At 40.9% G+C, this 22091-nt stretch overlaps 1 protein-coding gene across 4 annotated transcripts in view; it reads right to left on the bottom strand.

Annotated features, from left to right (window-relative positions):
- Nucleotides 1-3837: 3837 nt before the first annotated feature.
- Nucleotides 3838-22091, bottom strand: part of LIN28B (lin-28 homolog B) — a 101912-nt gene continuing 83658 nt past the window's right edge. For all 4 annotated transcript variants that reach the window (XM_042017023.1, XM_042017025.1, XM_042017026.1 and 1 more), the window contains one exon: nucleotides 3838-8914. In XM_042017023.1, coding sequence (XP_041872957.1) covers nucleotides 8545-8914 — 370 coding nt within the window. In that variant the 3' untranslated portion in view covers nucleotides 3838-8544. The remainder of the gene's footprint in view (nucleotides 8915-22091) is intronic.

The raw sequence follows: 22091 nt of genomic DNA, 5'->3' as shown, positions 1-22091 counted from the left end.
TTCTCTTCTCTTCTCTTCTCTTCTCTTCTCTTCTCTTCTCTTCTCTTTTCTCTCTTTTTTCTTTAATCACCTGATGCTGATGCTGAAACCCTATGCCTGTTCCTGCACTTCTTTTGCTTTAATTCCCCTTGGCTTTTGCTGACAGAAAAACAGATCCTAGGGCTCAGGGACTGCTGGTGTGGTGCTTGTGCCTGTCCCCTTCGCCCTCCCACACTGCTGCAGCCGAGCAGAGGGTCTCTGTGGGGGCAGCCTCTGCTCCTCTCTGCTCAGCTTTGTGCAAGACAGCTGCTTTTCAGAAACTCTCAGGCTTGAAACTCCAGAGAAGTTACGGTTCAGCAGGCTTGACTGTGACTTTTTGTCACAGCTGTCAGTGTAGGTCAAGGAGAGATGAAAGAAACAGGGGCTGAATGGAAAGGAACTTGCTGCGCTTCAAGCCCCCACCCTTCCTGTGCTGCCTTGGGGGAGAAACAGCATTGCTGCTTTCTTTCATAGGCAGCTCCCAAAATACTTCCAAATTCAACTTATTATACATTATTCTAGTAACTTTCAGCCAGTATTTCCCAAAATATCTGATTAGTCTGATTACCTCAAATATTTTGGATGCTCCAACCGAAGTGGGTTTGGTTGGTTGTTATTTTTTTTATTATTTTGTTTGATTTGGTTTTGGTGGGGCATTTTTAGCTAATTGCTTTGAAGAACCCAGTGCATGATAATCCAGCACATTTCTAAAAGGGAAAGAAGACAAAAGAACTAGTTTTCTAGGACACTGAAGACCAACACTGGCAGCTCAACAAAGCTGATTTTAAAGCCAGAGCTGATATGCTATCCCAGCATAGAAGTTAAAGGATTCTGAATGAGGCAAGTAGCAAGTTTCTCAACATGATGATAAAGGAGGAGGCAATTCTACATTAAAAAAAGAAAAGGAAAGAAAAAATATATTGGATCTTGTCCATAATTTTAAAAACTAAAAAAAAGAGGGTTGAATTTCCTTACTGGTGCACATAGGACCTTTTACTATAGTGGACAAAGAGCTGGAAGTTGAAACCAGTGGAACTGGCAATGAGGCACTACTTGTTAGCAGCAGGTGATTAAAACAAGCTGTCATGGACCAGAGCATCTCTTTTTTTTTTCTCAAAAGCATTCAGGCCTGATCTGAAGCCCAAATAGAAAATATGCTTAAAGCACCCAAGCAAACATGGCTCCAGTTAAAGCCGAGTGCTAAAATTCAATGCCGTAGTAACTGCCCTGAATTTAACAGCCTGTGCCATCCGGCAGGTCAAACTAGATAAACAGCTGGTACTTCCTGGCTTGGAATCCTGGATTATTTGGAAGTAAATGGGTTGTAAGCATCTAAGCATGGATGGACACCTAAGCTCAGTGCTTGTCATTCTTTCTGCCTTCTCCTGGCTGGCCCAACCTTAGTAACACCACCAGTCCATCTTTGTTGGTCTATGAACTGTTTGGCTGCTCCAGCCCTGAATATCTAGGCTAAGAGCTGCACAGCAAGTAATGCCTGGGGCCAAGTATTGAACAGCCAGCAAACAAAAATCGACCAGCTGCATGTTAACTGAGCATCAGCAGCCTGAAAAGGTGCCCGGGGCTCGATGGCAGCTACTCTGCAATCATGCAGGGGCCAATGACTGCAAAAAATAGTAACTGGTGCAGAGTAACCTGCTCTTGAGGGGACTGGTCATCCTAGAGGTCAACAACATTGCAGGCAGCAGATGACACTGGAAACAGCAGGGTGCTTTGCCAAAATGGTGTTTATGTTAATTAATCAGGACATCACCTAAATTATAATAATATCAGGAGGAGCACATCCACAGAATGAATTCCCTCCTGTCCACCACAGTGTGTCTTCCTGTGCAAATATACAGGAAGTGCGAGGGCTAATTATGTAAAAAACTTGAAAGTACGTGAAATTATTTGCATCTGGGATATTTTTGTTACCGGGGAAAAGTTGTGTGGTGTTGAGGGAAGGAGATAGCTATGCTGAGCCTATCATAAATTATGAGTGATTTTGAAATGAATAACTTGTGTAAACAGCTCCTGGTCCCAACAGATTGCAAGAAAAATGCAATTCTTTCAAAAATGGCTACATTTGTTTTGGCACTTAGGGTTCCAGAAAGGCTGGAGATAGCTGGGAAGCATGTGTCCCAGGACCCACAGAACAAGGAATAAAATAAGCATGCTACTTTTATTGTTATTTCAAAAGGCTTCTGTGATTTTGATGTTACTCTATTGACTAATTTAGAAGTTTCAACCCAAGGATTTCTTCTTTGTTGGCACAGAGCAATGTTGCTGTTAATGCTGTGTGACCACTTCTCTGCAATGTTAGGAAAGGGGGCCTTGGCTTGCAGCAGTGGATTTACGTACCACTGATGATCTGCCTTTGCCTAATGTACAAGACAAGGCTTCCTGTCTATAACATGAAGCCAATAGTTCTAAACTGTCCTGGGGCAGCTGCTGAAAGGATAAAAATTCTGACTTTTAGTGGCTCTGGGAAGGAGGGCTGCACATTAGGGAGGCAAGGTGGGAAGAGTAAGGTGTTGTTCTTCCAGGTGCTTTGGTTTCATCCAACATTAGACACTGTTGGAGAGAAGGTTATCTCCATTTCACTTGTTCCAAGGGCTTCCTACATTTGTGCATGGCCAGAGCTGCTCACAGCTCCCCAAGGTGGCTTCCTCCTGCGTGTCACCTTGAAGGGTGTTCCAGGAGTCAGATGGTGGCATGCCCAAGGTGTCTCCTCTCATTCCCTGAAACACTGGGGTCAGGCTGGCCAGGAGCACATGTAAGCCCCTGGTGTGAACCATGTTCTTCACAGAGCACTCGTCAGATGTTCGTAAGAAAGCCTCACTCCTCATGACTGGTACAAGAAGTGGGACACATGGGGGATCTTAGCCAAGAAGATGGAGAGTCACCTCTTCCACATTCCAGGAAATGAAACCATTTGGTTCATTTCATTTTCACAGGCTGGGAGTGAGGTGGGGACATGACTGGATGTGACTGGACATGTGATTGTGACACATCTTCATAGCTCACTCTTTTTTGAGGACATGTATTAGAGGTAAGGTGAGGGGAAGCAAATGGAAGTTTTCTGTGACTAGAAGAGTAGTAGATAGTAACCCTTTCATGCAGGTGTTTGCACAAATAGAAAAAAAAGTGTTTTCCCCCTTGTATTAGCAGAGATTGTTAAATTTTGCTATTAATCACCTGCATGTAGAGCCCTCTGTTGAAACAGGGGCACTGGAAGTGGCATATACAAGTCCTCAAATATTTTAATACAGAATGATGAGCTAATGCTATCCAAGTCACTAGTAATGCTTTATGTAATCTAGAGAAGGAATTTCCAGGTAATGAAAAATGACAGCACTTCCCTTTCTAGAGAGAAACCCCTCTTCAATTCAGTTTAAACTAGCATGAAATAGATATATACAAGCTTACAGATTATGGAAGAAGTAATAAAGATGGGATGAGGCCTAAAATACCAAAAGCTTTTCAGTCCAGAGAATAACCTACATGTCTAAATGTCTGGCAGTTTTAATGTCCAGTGTATTCTCACAGAGAGTAAGTACCAAAAGCTATAATACTGCAATTTAATTTCAATAGGTGAATAGGTTTTGGGGTACAATTTCTACAGTACTGCAAGTATGATCTAGCTATGAATTAATCATTTATTCGTCCCTCCCTCCCTCTCTCCTCCCAACAACAGCTTATATAACTAAAATTATTTTTTGTGAAGGTAATATCCCAAAACAAAGTGAGCATAGGTACAAAAGAAAACTCTCCAGTGATATGCAGTGTGTTTTTACCATGCAAATAAAGCAAATCTCAATGGCTCACTGTAAATGCCAACGTTATATGTTTTATTTTTAATCAAGTAATTATTTTAAACCTCACAATATCCATGACTGACAGGAAAAAAAAGACATTAGGCATGAAATGAGAATATAAAATACATGATATGCAGAAAGGCAATCAGTGCTTTAGTCCCTCAAGACAGTAAACAGGTGAAATGACCTTCAAAACTTCAACTCACGGCTTTTTTCTTACAACATAAAATTCAAGTGATTTTTCATTTATTTCACCTTGTAAACAACATACAAGTCAAAATGGACAATGAGGTAATCTATACTACAGAAGATAATTTAAAAACACTAGATAAGACACAGTATTAAAGACATATAGAAATCAGTGTTCACTTTGGTCTCTAGTATGGTTATTGTTATTATTATCACAGGCAACACATACTAGTTTAAGCCAGTCTGGTGATGTTTGTCAGACAGTTGTTGCTTAACTTAGTAATCCAAGAGGTAGTCAAAACCATTGTCCTTTGTAAAGATGGTTGCTCATACATTTGGTTCAATGACAAAGGTAGCAAATACCTTGCTACTTTTCAACATTCTCAGAAAAATGCTGCCACAGCTGCTGATACACAGCTCTGGTTTACATAAAAAAAAAGAAGCGTGTGTTCATAGATCAACCTCTTGTTATCAGTCAACAGTTGTAACAGGGGTAACACAACCACTGGATCTTAAAGAGGCTGTTGATAAACTAAGCAAAATAAGATTGATGCATTTAACAAGGCTCTGCTTGTTTCTAAAACAACTCAAATCTCATTAAGAATTCTAGGAAATTAAAATCAGTGCATCTGCACATGTACATATCTTCCCAATTACTTTTATATCTAGCACAGGGGAATACATATATATTTTTTATGATAAACATTTCTTACAGATAAATTAATTAAATTAAATTTAAGACTCAGTGTGATTTCCCATGTTCTTTTATAATTCTTCTTACAAAGAATGGAACAAGATCTATAAGCACTTTTTCATGGGGTTCTATTAACAAAACTAAGTATGACCAAGCAGGAACTCCAGGATAACACTGGTGCAGAATAAAATGGCTCAAAAGGTGGCCTGCAATGGGAAGAGGCAGGATCCAAATGTGGTGTTTGGCACTCCCTGAAAGCTGGCTAAAGGCAAAATATTGCAAATGGTATTACAATGCCAGATTTACCATTAACTGCAGCAAAAAGTTATTTGGCTCTTCCTCCAAATACAAGTCTTCCTCATGGAGTAGCTTTTGTAGCGTGTAATTAAATACCGTGACCTCTCCTTGGGAAGAGTAAAAAATATCTCACAATGTCCCTTACAATTAAATCACATTGAGTATTTTGGGGTGGGGGAAGGGGAGGGAGAAATTCTTGCTCCAGTTTAACCTTATCTCCACTATTGTTAGGAGAAAAATACATCTGTCTGAGCAGGTATTTGAACTATTTCTACTCAAACAAGTGTTATTGTGGAGCGCTCTGGCAAGGACAGGCTGGTGAATAGGGGGAAATCTAGCCTGAGTGGATGCTGCCGAATATTAATTTTGTCCTTAGACATGAAGGAAGAATCCCAAACTCTGTGCCTCCTCCTTTAAAAGGTTCTTTGCTTATTTGGAGCAGCCTATTGAAGTAGTATAACTAGATTTTTTTCCTACTGCAGCCCAGTGCTAAGTAGTTCCCTGCTGCAGCTTATGCTGCTATATGTTTATCCTAGGCATGTACATTTTTGTCTCTTCTGGAGCTGTATTTATTTCCGTGAACAGTGCCCATAATCCTTTGGACAGAAAAACAAAAACTTTCAAAGAAATGTTTGGAAAGGTCTCATAATTTCAAATGGATGCTTCATCTTAAACAATTATTTACCATAATGTCTGCAGTGGTGAACTAACAGTTACATATTTAGTACAGATAAAAGGTATGTACCATAGATCAACAGCCACCTTTAAGGCCAGAGCAGCACAAAGGTGTGTTTATGCAGTAGATATGAGGTAGCCTTTTGCTGTAAACAGAATAATAATTTTATTGTCACCTATGTAAACAAAGTGGGCTTGATGCTTTTGTGTTTTTATTCTTCCCCCACCACCCCCCATCCCCCATCCCTCCCCTCCCAGAAAAGCTAAGCACCAGTAACTCCGACTGGAAGTCAGTGGGAGCTGTGGTAGCCCAGCATCTCTGAAAACTCAGACCCTGTGAATGTAAAGACACAAACGCTCACATAAGCAACCAGTACAGAATACCACTTCATCATTTCACAGGAACTTATGATACAAAACGCTGAGAGCTGATTATCAGAAACGTAGGTCTATGTCAACTCAGAGGTAGTTACTAATATCAGTACATAATACTTATATAGAGATAAAAAGGTCTAAGACTATTTGGTTTGTTCTGAGTAAGCAAGTCTGTAGACTATTCTGTAAAGAAAAAAAAAACATTACATGGTATATTCCCTGAGCAAAGTTCTTTGTCCTGAGTATGTTATGTAACAGTGATAACATTCTAATATATAAAAATAAAACCTTAAGCTTTCAACAATAAGGGTTTGGTATGTGCTCTTAGCAGTTCAGTCTGACTTCGGTGCACACAGTGATTTCAAACAGCACCAATAAAAATCCGCATGTTGAAAGTATTTCCTTATCTCAGCTCTGAACTTCTTACATATAAACAGGGAATGACCAGTTTTCAAATCCACAATTGCCTATTTCTATAAGGAACTTTGGTTTAAATTTTCAAAGTGACCGAAGTTTTGCATCTTTGCTGTTTAACCTGGCTTTTACACCGACTAGAAGGTTAAGCAATGCCACTTTGATTTGTCTACATAACTTAAATAAGTTTACTATCCTTACATAAGGCAAGGAAGTTCTCTATAGATATATCACATTCAATATCGTCAAAGGTAAGCTTTGCATTAGCATACTGAGAACTTCAGTATAAACCTCGAGATTCTTGCAAACACTGGCAAGGAATTCACACAAAATAATTCTCTTGAAATTGTGCCCTTCACTGAGGAGTTTGATTACTACCTGTTCACTGAAGCAGCAGCAGCAGCACCAGTAAAAGTTTCATCTGGCAGGACAAGTGGGAAGGGGAAGGCCACGCAATGAGCCAGCTGCATACCTGTTGTAACTATTGGCTGCAGAGGAGCTACCATGGTAAGACTTTGGCTCGCTGCAGCCTTTCACACAGGCTGTTCCTTTAGTTTGATTATCCGAGCTTAAACCTACCCGACACTTTCAAGCTTTAACAGCCTGTGTTTATTGCCAATGTTAAGGATTATACAGGTTTCTCTAATTAACTTACATCCACAATGGGATTTGTCAGAGTACGTTATCTTACGTATGACTTGGTAATTCAAAAGTTACAAATGGAAAGCGACTCGAAGTTTTGATAGGCTCCAACTCTATTAACCCCGAGCAAGGCCTGCAGCCCAGGGAGCCTCACTCTGAGGCCACCAATCTTTCTCCTCTTTCACACAGAAGTGTGTGGTCCTAGGGAACTCTAGACCAAGGCTGATCAGCAGCAGCCCCCAGTTCACAAGAAGCAGATGATGTCCAGGGCTTCTGGCACATTTGCAGGTCCCTTCACCCAGGCTGGTCTGCACACATGCTGTATCATCAGCAAGGGAGGCTAGCTGAGCAACCCCAAGTACCCATCAACCTTTATTCTTAAGAAACTCTTTAGCCCAGGATCTCATTAGCTTTGCATTTTGTTTTCTTCAAAACCCAAACAAACAACAACAATAAAAATCCTTAGGGAGTTCTCTCCATGTATTTCAACAGAAAATAAGGGGGAAGACCCTTCAAATTGAGGGACACTACTTGGGACCAAGAGAAATTGCTGCTGCTGTGGCTACTACTGCCACCAAGGTACCCTAAATGTTCACAGAATACAAATGACTAACCAGGATGGTATCCTGACACCACTCAAAAGGGTCTGTTTGGTAACAACTTATACATTCTCCCCTACACAACAGACATCTAAATTACAGTTACAATCATATTAATTTAACAAGATGTTTTGAGAAACCATCACAGAAACTACACATTCATTGTCTTTTCTGGAGCTCTAAACTCCTCACCAACAAAGGGTAATGGCAATGAGAGTCGTCTTGAGTCATGACACTGCCCTGCACCGGTGTGGGGAGGGGAGGGGTTTTGATACTTTGGGAAGATGAAAAAGGAAGTAATTAAAATTGATGGTACGGGGGATGTCTTAGTATCTTTAGTACCATATGGCAGCTTTAAAATATGAAAGTATCCTTTGGTTCACAAGAGAAGTAACAGTCTTGATCTCAGTTCTGTGTGTGGTTTATCAGGTTTGGTTTGTTTCTGAGTGAAAGTTCTTGGGTTTTCTTGTTTGCTTTTTGAACACATTTGGAAACAGGTTCTAGGAATGAGTTCAGGAACATTGGGTACTGTGACTATTGCTTCACAGTAATGTCTGGTGGGATCTGGAGAATGGTCTGATGGAAAAATATATATTTATAGATATGTACACATACACACACTCACATGCACACTCATACACACACGGAAGGTAAAACGTAATGCACCCTGCTCAAATGTATTTTGTTTGGAGTGATTTGTCTATTAAAGAAAAAACAAAAAAACATTCACAGTTCCTCAACAGTGATAATGAAATTATTTCCCCTGTACTTGCATGAGGTAGACATCCCAAGAGGGTAAAAAAAACGGAACATTATGACAAATGCATTAAGTTTTTTTCCTTTTCTGAACAGAAGGCCCCTTTCTGTTCGGTTCTTCAGGCGATGCAGACAACTTACTCGACGAAGCTTCCTGTGGTGACCTGCCCGAGCGCTCCGAGACCTCTGGCCTGCCTTCCTGAGAGTACGATGGAGACGAGAAGCCGTGTGTTCCTCCCCCTTCTCTCAGGAAGGCAGAAGTGGAAGGCTGCGGTTCGGCTTCGTGTCTTCCCTGAGAACTAGCGGGCTGCTGCGAGACAGTTTTATGGGGGCAGTTAGCCACCATGTGCATGATGCTCTGACAGTAATGGCACTTCTTTGGCTGCGGAGGTAGACTACATTCTTTAGCGTGGTGGTCGAGGCCGCCACAGTTGTAGCATCTAAAACCAAACAGAGACAGACATGGAGTTATGCAACGCAGCGTCAAACGGGAAGGTTTCCGGCGGGCCCGGGCGCCGGCCCCACTAGAGGGCACCAGATCTCCAGCCATCGCCCCGCGGCGTCCCTGCTCGCCCCGGGACTCGCGCGTCCCGCGGCTCCAGCGCCTGCCGCCGCCGCGGCTCGGCCGCTCCCGGAGCCAGGGCCCGCGGGACACGGTGCTTGCAGCCAGGGGAACCCAGGCCCGAGGAGGACGCGGTGCCCCGCACCAGCGGGCTCTGTCCCAGGGCCCGGCACCTCAGCTCCTCTGGCTCAGCCCAGGCACGGCGGGCCAAGGCGCTGGGCCAAACCTTTACGGTGGGGTCACAGGGTCTGGAATGGCATTTACGGGTTCGACTCACAATAAACTCAGTAGAGCCCCGGCAAGAGTCATGAATCCGGGTTTGTTTGCTTGCTCTCAAAACTCCCAACCCACGTGCACGGGGTTGTGCCCGGGGTGCCAGTTCCCATGGGATGCGCTGCCGGGAGCCGAGGGGGGCAGAGAGCCTCCTCCAGCCGCACGGACAAGGCTTCTCCCACACTTCTCGGAAATGGCTGAAGCCCACGAACTCTTCTATTTAACCTTGTTAGCCATGGGAGTCCTGAAGAACTCTCCAGCAATTCCTTACTGAATCCTTTGTAACACACACCAGGAACACCAGTTATTGGATTACATTATTCTAACACAGGATACAAAGAAATAATTACACGCCTTTGGCATGGTGACCTTATGTGCACCACTGAGTTTTCTATTTCGGCTGGTTTTGTATGGTTTCTGTTTCTTTGTCTTATAAAACTTGCACTGAATGCATAGACATTTCATTTATAATAATCTAACATGTTACTGGAAAGAACTAAACCAATATTTTTTTTCCCTTAACCACCAATTAAAAAAAATTATTTCACAAATACTTAGGTCTGTGGAGTCAACTGAAGGATTAAAAAAATGACTGACCATAACTATGAACAAAATACTGCAACGTGCTCTGGATCAAGCCCACATAAAGATAATGTATATTTTCAGATTCCTGGAAAGTAACAAGGCACCGTTTGACTATTTCACCTAGTATTTAGTAGTCACTACTAGTTTATTCAATATCAAGAACTTTAGTCTGTGCAAAGCTATATGTACAGCTGCAGTCTCATCTCCCGAATTTGCTTTACCCTGCAAAGAAATGCTATTGATAAAACCTGAGTAATTTTTAAAAAGACTGCAAACACCCAACATTTGTAAATCCACTCCATGAGACAATCCCTGGCACCTCCCACTTCACATCTTCATCAATAGTAGCAAGATACCAACCATATCTTCATTTCCACAGACAAAACAGCACAAGCTGCTCATGGCATGCTGCATGCCACCATGTCCTACAAGACTGACCTATAATTTAAAGAAGTTAAATAATGAACAGAACTTCATTATCCTTTCAGAAATTATTGTAATTTATTGTTGTATCTTCCTTTAAGATGAGTAAAAAGAAACCAAGCCCAGTACAATTAACTCTGCACTTCTAAAACAACTGCAGTAACATATTTTAGGTGAACTGCTTCCATTTTGATGTCACCACTGCACTGAAGTTTGATGTGATTTTTCAGTGGAATTTGAAGACTATGCTTACACTACTCTGTCTGCATATACTACAGACTAACCAATGAAGAGACACAGAGTCTAACAAAGCTTCCCTTGAATCACAAAAAAAATAACATGTACAAGCCCCATTATCACTTAGTATTGATTTCCCTAGCACAGGAAGGGAAATGACATACTAAGTACATTGTTAAATCCAAACATCCTGATCTAAGACCAAAACATCAAGCTTTTTTCTCCTATACTTAAAAAAAATCATTTGCAAGTTATTAAACAGTATCCCTCTGACTACTTTTCCCCACATCATCGCAGGTATTTTCAAACTAGTGACCCCCACTTAACAGTATGTTCAGCATTCAGTCTTCCTAACTGGCATTCAGCCGTGTTTCCACCACAAGATTTCTAAAAACCTTCTGGAAAAAATAGTAAGGAAATAAGCCTTGCAATTAGAGAAACAAAACACCAGCAACAAATAAAAATCTTTAAGTGTTTTATTTTCTCCCCTTCCAATAAATACATCTACGAATTCACAAATGTGGTATTGATTGTAATTTAGGTTATATTAGAGAATGGTATTTATTACTACCTTTGTCATCAGTTTCTAGCAGTGTACTTGTTCCCGGGATAAGTGCATTATAATACAGTATTGCATAGAAGTGTGCAGACATTCTGGAAATTGTGTGTTTTATCTTAATTCAGAATATGGAATTTTATAGCTGTGAATGCATCAACACATTTCTTTTCTCCCTTAATATCACATCTGTTTAGAATGGTTGAAAAAAAGAAAAAGTTTGAAAATAGGGTAAAGGGCCTCAGTAGCAGAGTAGGCAGTAGTCACGGACAAATCACTTTAATCAGTCACTATGGTATGCACTGTGTTATCCAATTCAGTGGACCATTTCACGTCACCAATTGGCAAAGAACCTGCTCAAGGCCCCTGCTTCCACTCAAGCAGCCTCCATCACCCTTTGCATGTATACTTATCAATACATCCTATTTGCAAAATATTGTAATACTTTGCATTTATTTCAATTGCCACTGAAATGTCACTGTAAAAGAAAAACTCTATCAGAAGCAGTTGTGATTAAACTCTGATTTGGCTTTTTGGGGATGTTTTTCATTACAAATCACCTCAAGCATCTGGGTGAAGTGTCACATTACAATATACATGTGCCAGCCTGGGTGTGCCTGGACTTATACAGGAGGGTGGTATTTATTCAGCTCTTTTAACTATTTATTCATTCTTTGTCAATCAACAAAGATCACACCTCGCTCTGAAATGCCTTCTCTTTCCAAGGGAACTGGTCAGCCACCTCAGAGCTCACAAATGATGCATGGCATCATCCCCAGGCATTTAAGGTATGACATTAACCCTTTCGCCCTGAGCACTTCAGCCCTTTCCTCCTCTCTGCTGCGTGCACTTATGTTACAACATCATGAAAGCTGATAGCACGATGTGCACATGGGAGCTTTCACATTCACATCTCTGTGTACATACATATACAGAACAGTACACAAGCTGACTCCTGCCATGAAAACTGACCAGTTCTCATTCGACTCTGTTCTCAGAAACTCTAGGTTAGTGCAACCACTAAGTGAGTATCTCTTCACTTCAGAAGCACCATGGAAATAATGTATGTTAGCTTAAATACAAGATACAAGTTTATATGTAAATTACATCATGAGACGAATAAAACTCAAATGTGTAATTATAATAGAATCAGCACTTACAAAGAACAAAAGTAAGAAGGATTTATTAAAATGGGATTGTCTTTCTCACAGTAGGCTTCCATGATTTGCTAGGTAGCACCAGGCTCAAAACCATAAAGAGATGGCAATTATGCTAACGGGAAATCCTTTCTTCACTACATCACTGACAGGAAGGTGAATCAGGGCGATTTTTTTATATAAAGAAGATGAACATCTTAATAGAGGAACACCTTGAGGAACTTGTCTAGCATTATATTTCAATACTCTCAAAAGAACTGTAACATTAACACCTACTAATGAAGAAAGAAGAGAGCATATAGCAAGGTTAAAAAAACCTCCTAAATTCTCCTTCACTGTGGATTTGCGACTGCACAGAACTATACATATTAAAGGAAAAATGAAGAAGCAGAAGTGTACAGATTCCAACATAAACAATGCTATATTAATTGCAAGAGGCTGATGACTGAAATAGATTAGAAGTACTCAATTTCACAACCAAATAATACTATCTAGTCTTCAGCTTTTTTTGCCTTGTTCCAGCAATCAGGGACTCCTACTTAGGAAGCACACCCCAGCCCTAAACTTTTTAAAACAACAATACCCCTGCATTGCAAATACATTTTACACAGTTAACAGCTTAGATGGGTTAAGCAGCACTAAGCCATGTAAACACTACTGCTTGCTTCTTTGAGCTGTTTTATAATTTAGATGACAAAACCAATACATACAGATGATAAACCAATACATATGACAAGTAGAGAATAATACGTTTAGCTCCAGACTGTTATCTGTTGAGAGAAGAAGCTGTAAAATTACCCATGTGACTGACTTGGGGGAGGGGGAGCAGGGAATAAGGGGTTAATGTCTAACAGGGATAGGAAAGGGAGGAAAAGGGGTACAGTTAGAGGAAGACTAAAATAATTCACCAGGATATACCCCACACCAATTCCTCTTTTGTTCTTCCTTTCTGAATGCTATCAGACAACAAAAAAAAAAAAGATTCTTGGCTAACAATAGTCCATCTTTCAATGTTAATGCCTTGGAAAATGGCATGGAATTCTAACAGCATGTGCACATGAGATACTGTCACAACACACTGAATGCAACTGTGCAGTTAAAGCATAAAGGAAATGTTTAAAATCATACCTAAATGTGCTGTCCTTTTCAGCCATTTCTTTCACAACATAGCTAAAGAAAGGCAGATGGAAAATGCAGTAGATCACTTCAACAACTCTATTTTGTAAATGGCTGTAAAGGGAGGTTAAACTATCCATGATCTAACACAAAAATGGCTCTTAGACATAACTAAGATTTTCACTGTTTAAGTCTTCAGTGACTTGTCTTGAAAATAAGGCCTCGAAACACTGCAAAGGGATGCTTCTCACCACCTGGATGTGACACTTAGAAAAGCTCAGGGCGGAGTGTGCTTGCTCAGGCATCACCTGGGATGAGTGAGAAAGACCTCCAACACCTCAGCAGGCTGAAAAGATCTTCTGGACTATCGAGGATCTGCTAATTTCAAGTTGTGTTTGTTACAGCTTGAAAGGCCAGGTTGGATGGGGCTCTGAGCAACCTGGTCTACTGGAAGGTGTCCCTGCCCATGGTGGGGGGAGGATGGAACTAGATGGTCTTTAAGGTTCCTCCCAACCCAAACCATTCTGTGATTATATGATAAACACAAGTATATTTTAATGGATTACTTAAATATTCCAGTAACCATATCTTGGATATCAAATTTGTCACAACAGTATCCAAAGGCTGACAGGAACACAACTGATTACTGCTAAACTGGCACTTCTTGTACATTACAGTATTATAAAAAGACTAAGCACTTTTACTTAATAATACTTAGTAATATGAAAATCCTCCTTGCTGAGAAGCCTGCACTTAAAAGTAAAAAATCTCAAAGCAGTTTGAAATTTTTTTAAAAAAGGCCATTACCCTTCTGCCTTAACACCGTGCACACAGACATCATCCTTTCAGAGCAAGAAATGCTGAAACTAAGTATGAGGCTGCAGTCTCTGCAACCTAAAAACAGGCAACAACTGTCCCTGGAAAACAAAAGAGTTTGGTCAGGTGCCAGGGCAGTAAGCTGCAGGAGAAGCAGGAATCCATGGCACGGGAAGAATAGGGGAGATGTCGGGACCCTTGCACTGGACACTGCTGGCAGTTCACTCCTTCATCTGCAACTTTTACTGGGAGATTCCCTTGCAGGCATTGTTTTGGAAGATTCACATACACACACCCCTCCCCCCCATCCTACCCCCCCCACCCCCATAACCCGCTTTTAAGCAGCATTAAACCTCAGGAAATAAAAAGTCAGCCTGTCATTTTTAAAAAATCATGGGGCACAGAAAGGAGCCTCGCTGCTGTGCAGGGCAGTGCTCTCTCACTGCCAAGCTGTGCCCTACAGCTGGACCGCTCTCTGCACCCAACAGGGAATTCACACGCAGAGAAGTGGCCCAGCTGTTTTGTTTTTAAAGGATAAAAACCACTGGTGAGCTAACAAGACATACAGAAGATGAGTGGAATGCACACACTCTGCTCGTGCCCTCTGAGAGGGAAATGGATGGAATGTTTCTGCTCACATGCACATTGCTGGGGTTTACACCATTCTGGTTATCGACCTTTAATTCTTAAGCTGTAGCTGAATGCAGGAGAGAATACAGGTAACTTTGAAAACACTCTAATAATAATATTAGAATTCAAAATAGTGAATACTAAAATACTTCTGAAATAATAATTTAAGGTCAAGTGAAATTATCTTGTTAAATAAACTAGAGTAAGGAATATTTACCCTCTTCATCAAAGCATTTATGGTTTGTCCATCAAGAAGGCTTACAGTGAGGCAGAAAACCTCACTAGTACCCTCATTTACCAATCCTGGGGAAAAAAAATCAGTTTAATTTTAAAACTGTAAGTATTTTTAATCAAAAATGTTGTAAAACAGCATACTAGCAATTCAGAAAATGGCACACTGGTGCCACATTTTGGTTTGTGCTGGTCCTGTAAGTATTTGCTACCATGAACTCCTCGTTCATGCAAACACTGTGCAGAGGCGACATGCTGGGAAAGTTAATTGCAGGCTGGCATTCTTCAGTGAAATTCAGTTAGAAAATTTCCTGTGCTTTACTAGCTTTTTGAGATATATAACAGAAATATAATTAAAAAAAAAAAGATAACCTCTTAAAGAAAAAAAAGATGAAATACAATAAACATGCTCACCTATCTATTTGTCCTGTGAATCCTACAACTCACGATAATGTACTGGACATCCAAGACACTCAATTTTGTGAGAAAAACAAGGTCCCTCCATTTTTTTAAGCTCTCCTTCTTTCATTATACAGATAGCCCCAGCATGCTGACACAAACCCTGTCTGCAAGGCTTCCAATAACACAGGGTGGAATATTGATGATGTTTACTCTCGTTACAAATAAATAAATAAAAATGCTCTGTTGTAAACTCATCAGATCGACTAGTTTTCTGTGGTTAGTTCTAAATCAATCTATTTTCCCCAGTGTATCACAGAAGTAATATCAATAGGTTACGGTCTTTTGTTGCTCGGGTTTCCCCTCCTCCTTCCCCCCAACAAAGAAGCTGACAAACAACGTGGGGTATTTGCCTGATAAATCAAGCCTGTCAGGATACAATTTAGCTTCAGTTCATGAGGAAATAAAATTGTTTAAAATCTGCTAATACAATTTTACTGGAAGGTGATGGGGCTTTTTTTGTTTTGTTTTGTTTTTTTTTTTTTACAACCAAGAACAACAATGAAACAGAAAGGTGGTTCAAAATGCAGCCTTTTTTCCACAAAAATGGAAGGGACCACAGAGACAGCAGATCTTAAAAAATAACTTAATAACTTCAACAATGTGGTTTCCATTCTTCCTTTCCACGAAACCTTATCTCTACTATCCACTCAGCTCCCTTTACAGGCATGGAAGAAAATTACTTGTCACATAATCACACAAAAATCCTTTGGAAATGCATCCTCATGGAGGAATGATTTGGATGTATCTTCATTTATTACAACAAAAGGGTTTTCTTTATATTAAGAGTTAAAAGCTCCTGAAATAACAATTTTAAAAGTGAATTCTTTTTTCTAAATAACATGGAAGATGGTTTTGCTCCAATAGTATCAATGTAGCATGGAAAGAATGTGTATATTTTAATGGCTTTAATCCATCCAGATGAAGCAGATACGAAATCAGCGATGGTTTAAGGAAGTTATGTTTTAAACAGTCATATATCACACATTTCAAACATGAAATGTTATACCATGATTTCAAGTAAGTCTACTACTGTTAATCTTTTTGCACTATGAAACCATGCACACAAATACTCTCAACCACAGATTTCCCTTGTAAACTTTAATTTCTGTGGCAATAATAAAAGAAACCAGTTCATCAACAAAAACAGCTCTGTATGCAGTAATTTTTTAAGAAGTAAGTATGTTCCACAACTCATGTTGGTGGAAAGGCTGCCGGGGCTCTGCTCCGGGCATTACTGCTGCGCGAACCCACATCTGCAGCCCTCTGCCAGAGCCAGCTGGGGTGCGGTGCTGGGCGGGCGTGGGGGTGGCCAGAGCTAAGCAGACCTCGGCTGCCTGTGTCTGAAAGCACTGCTCCGTGCCCCTGTTTACAGAAGCCTAGCTCGGTAACACTAGAAGCCTTTCACAGAGGTGGCTTGAGCCTCCTGGCCATGTGGATAAGGATGCACGCTGCATAAAACCGGCTCAACTCTTTCTGGGTCAGTGAGGTGCTGTTCATGAGCTAAGAGGCATGCCTGACCTTATCTGCCTCTCAGCAGAGCTGGTTCCAGGGTTTCTGCATCCACTGATCAGTTAATCCACAGAAGAGATAAAAAGGAGTAGGTAACTGGGAATCAGTTGTTTAAAATTGCCTTTTCCATTTTGTTCCTTATTTCATCACTAATATTAGCAGCAAATACAACAAATACAGCAAATACAAGTGACACCAACCCACAACAGCAGGAAACAGCAAATGGCATCCTGGCAGTAGGCTGGAGCACTGAAGCAAGCAGTGGTAGAGAAAGAGGAGGAAGAAGGTTGCTCTGGAAGTTCATAACCTATTCTTCCTCCCCAAATACCAGTTTAGAGTGGTAGGACTTTAGGTATCTCATATAAATCAGTATCATGCACAAAGTTTCAGAAATATCTGCTGACAGGAGTATGGGCTGACTTAGAGCCTAGCCTTGAAATGGATTCTCCTATTACATACACCAAATTAGATGACTTGTATGAATAGAGGCTTCACGAGTGTTAAGGATTGCAGGATTTGACCAGCAGCTCACATTTTCACTTGTTTCTTCAGAAATAAACTGATAGTTACTGTCTGACACACTATGAGACCGTGCCATAGCTATCTCTATAGGGGTTCTTTCCAGAGCTCATGGCATTGATAAAGTCATGTCACATGAATCCCATGGAGGGCTTCCTATCCCAAATGTGGAACAAAAGGGCATCAAACATGGTGGTTGGTTTTCCTTGAAATAGAACCTGTAAGTTCACACGTTCAATACCCACAAGAACAATTAAATAATTCAGATGCTCTATAGCCACACTTTAATGGTAAAGAAAATCTGCATCACTCTGATTGCACTGACTGAGAAAGGAAGCAGTCACCTTATTCACTTTTCTGAACTTGCATCTTAAGATGTTGACATATATTGACATTATTACTACATGGCTGGGCTGAGCATTTTCTGTAACACAGTTTTAAGAGGCTTTCAGTATACTAAAGAAAAGACATTATTTTGAAACTTTTCACATCAAAATGCGGAAGCAACAGTAAAGCATGAAAAGAGGATTTTGGCTGCAACAGGATTAAGCCTTATATGTTAAAGCTTTTAATTCCCACCTGAGGCAGGTATTCTTGTTGTCCCACACTGCCTGATCCCTGAGAATTAAAAGAGAAATAATACCATTTTCCACTATTCTGCCCTGTATCACCGCCAGATTGATCCTCATCGTTAATTCTCACTATAATTGTGTACATAAGAATAAAAAACACATTTATGAATATAAAAATTATTGTTAATTCAGAATTCAGTGTTTCCATTTTCCTTGTTTGGCCTCAGGATGGTAAATCTCATGCACGTTTAATACTCATTTCTCTGAATTTTGTTAATTCTGTGTACAGTTAAAACCAATGGAATATAAATAGTTTCCCTATACGTGGTTAATTGGATCACTTTATCCCTCTTGGCTGGGATTATGCAGATTAAGTGATACCACTCCAGTAGAATTATAACAATGAAGTTAATAAAAGTTTTCTTAAATATTGCTAGCTCCCACAAACAGAGCATCTTAATGGTCTTAGTTCTGATCTCAGTCACAAGGGTGTAGATCCAGAGCAATTTTTATGACTTCACTGATCTTACTTTCTGTTATCTTTAATAGCGTAACAGACAAAAGAATTTCCCACTGTGTATGAATTCTGAAAAGTCACACTGCAGTAGCCAAGGCTGGTTGCAGAGGTCAGGCTGATACAAGCTGTGAGGCCACAGAGCAATGTAGGCTGAAGCTCCTTCGTTCCACCTGTAAATCTGTGTTTGCTGATTGATGTAACATTTGAAAGAAGAACACAGCATAAATCACAAACTTTAAAAAAGAAAACCAAAGAATTATGGCAAGGGTAGAGGAATGATGTGTCTTCTGCCCATTTTTGCTCATCCTTTCAGCCTAAGAAAGAATGAATGATTTCAAAATTAAGGATGTTTACAGGCCAAGGATCAATTTTTCTGGCAGGACTGATGAACTCTGAATTAGGAGATCTGATAAAACAGGAACCCTACACTTAAATAAAATGTTTGAAAGCAAAGAACAATTCACATAGGAGCACCCCAGTTGTGACAGAGGCAGAGGAAGAACAGACTACAAGCTGCACATCGAGTAAACCGGCCACAGGAAAACACAATGGATATGCTCACTGAACATAGCACAACCAACTTCCTGTAGTTTTGATCAGAAATTCATACCCAAGCCACAACTTCAATTATGGAAGCCTTGAATCTACAATTTTGAAAGCAGTCACAAACCAGAGGAGTGATTAATGCCAGCATCATGCTTGTGTCTTAACAATTCATCTGTACTCTGAACCAAACAGCCCTCCAGTTATCCAGTAGCACTCACTGTGCAAAGCAGGAACACTGTACATTAAGAGTGGAAGTGCATGGAGACAGACAGGGTGGCTTATTTTTATGCAAGTCCACAAGTTGCTAGTGATAAATCAGACCACTGGTTGGCGTGGAAGAAGGCATATGTTTCTCTGCAGTCACTCAGTGAAGTGTGCACAGGCCAGCAAGGGGAATGGCTACAAGTTCTTCCAATTTGGAAGGAAAATCCTGACTTCCAGTAAAATAAAAGGATTGCTCAGTTATGCTGGTAGTCTCTCTGCTCTCCTCAGATCCCAGACTCTGGGGCGTGCTAGAAGACACAGAAAGGTGACTGAGACATACTGCAGGGGCTAGGAATGGAACATATAACATGTCAAATCCATAGGACTTCATTAGCCCTGACTGAAACTCAGTTCCTTCCTGCTTTAATGATTATTTACCATACTGCTACAAGGTTATAGAGACAATTCTTACTAGTCATTGAGCAGTTAATTATTCTAGCGACAGATCTTCTGCAGGAAAAATCGAGAGTATCCTTCTGCCACAAGACCTTAAAATACCACAGCTGAAACAGCTGGGGCAGTGGATTTGAACTCACAGCTAGACAGAGAACTGAATCTATTCTTTTTTTTCATTCTGGATAAAAGCTCAATGCTAGAGGGAGGAGGGAGTTCACTGGCTTTGTGAGGGAGCATGGCTTCTCAGCATCAGGCTGGAGCAGGGCCCCTCCCATCCAGTCAGTGTCCTCCACAGACAGGAACCCTTTCTCACAGCTGCTCCTGAGGGGTGGCACATGGGTGTCACAATCCTCAGTGTGTGCAATAACAAACTCTACTGGGTGCCGGTGCTGGATATCTGTATTGCTGCACCATTGTAAAAACCAAACCACCAATCTAGGAGTGGCTTTTTAGCTGAACTCTTCACCCTCTCCACCTGATGGAGGCCCAGAGCCTCTTCATTGCCCGTCCTTGTCAGGTACAGTGTCCCCCATATCTGGTGCTGCTTCCATCATTGGGTGTAATCCTCTTGCAACTAGTCACTGACTCCAGTTCCCCAGACAGTGAAGCTGAGAAACCCGGGTGTCTTACCTACAATCTACTAATCCTCCTTCAAAAGGCTGAACAACCACCTGAAGATTACAGCAACCTCCTGATGGAGGGAAGATTTGCATCCAAACTTGTCTTTCACACTGAGTGAAGTATGTGGTGAACTCAGGGCCCTTTTGAGTAGGTTAAAAGTGTGCTCGCTGGCTTGGGACATACAAGGGGAGAACTCAGAAGCCAACCTGGTAATTCTTGAGGGGTTCAGCTGTAAAAGCTAGAGCACAGAGTTGCTGCTGTCCAGTAAAAATCCCAATGGACACAAGAAACAGACAGCAAGTAAAATTTGGCATTTGAGGTTCTTGGCAGCACCTAAACATCAAATCTAGGAACCAAATGCCTTTTGTAAGGTTGGAAATAGCCACACCTGAATAGTTTTAGCCATAGAAGAGAAGGGACCAGGCCTTCAGAAGTCTGTTACTACCTTCAATATTCCTGGAAAAAATCAATTGTTCATTAAACTAACCTGACTCTTGAAAACCTAAAAAGACAGAAAGCTTTGCTCATAAATCAAGATCCCTTTGGCTCTCCTCCTTACAAACCTTCTATTCAAAATATCCAAAATTCCTGGAAATACACAATTTCACATAACCACAAAGTGAAGGGAGACTGTGTCCACTACCCAGGACTCTGGATTTCAAGCACAGTCCACAAACTTTCCTCATGAAAAGTCTTATCCTTCCCAGGCTCAGAAGCTGGTGATAGAACCTTCCTTCTCTGACACAGGCAGCCTGTGTGACACTGTTAGGTAAAATGAAACATTTGCAGGTATTTAAATGCCTAAGTCCCACTGACTTCAAAGATAAGCAAGGTCCTCATATAGCTTTGAAGATCTGAGTCTGTGCTGCTCAGGATTATATCTGGTAAACCAAGGAAAGTTATGATACAACTAAGTACAACATATGGTGATCAGGCCATTCATTAATTCAGGCCAAATTAATTGCCATTCGCTGAACTAGCGCAGGAATCAAGCACATCCTGAACAATGCACAAAATACCTGATTTTGAAACTGTTCCCTTTGTTACAGCTATTTCACCACTGTCCAACTATTATCATGAAAAGTCATAGACAAGCTGTGAAAAGTAATTTCAATTACATCAGAAACATTACACAGAAAATGAAGGCTACCATGAGCTTAACTGGACTTCTAATAAATGCCACACCCCCCCCATGCCTTTTTCATTCTCTGTTGGCAGGAAGCACAAACTTGAGAATCAGATGAAGAAAGCACACATTTTCTAAATGATGAAAAAATCCAAACTAGAATGTCCTCAATAAACTACTGTGCTTAGATTTCATTTCAGTTTCCTGCAAACCTTTGCACAGCGAGTGCCACCGCTGCTTGGCAGCATCAGGAGCAGCTCCCAGGGTGCCCTTCTGTTTTCATACTTCGTACTGCAAAACAAGCCAGCAACAGTGTGCCGTGCCAGGCAGAATGCAGGAAGTATCAGGGATGCCACTCCAATGCTGCAAACCATCCAGAACCATAAGCAAGTGACCAGGACTCCAGCTCGACTATTTTGCATTTCATTCACAGCTTTTACTTGGGTAATGTAAAAATAAGTGGAAGATAATTACTGAGTAAACAGCCCCCTTTCCAAGA

The sequence above is a fragment of the Corvus kubaryi genome, unplaced genomic scaffold (assembly GCF_017639235.1).
Source record: "Corvus kubaryi isolate FWS band 111438036 unplaced genomic scaffold, C.kubaryi_AGA036_p1.0 split3-73, whole genome shotgun sequence".
In the NCBI taxonomy this organism is placed as follows: Eukaryota; Metazoa; Chordata; class Aves; order Passeriformes; family Corvidae; genus Corvus; species Corvus kubaryi.
This window is presented reverse-complemented; position numbering and strand designations above follow the sequence as displayed.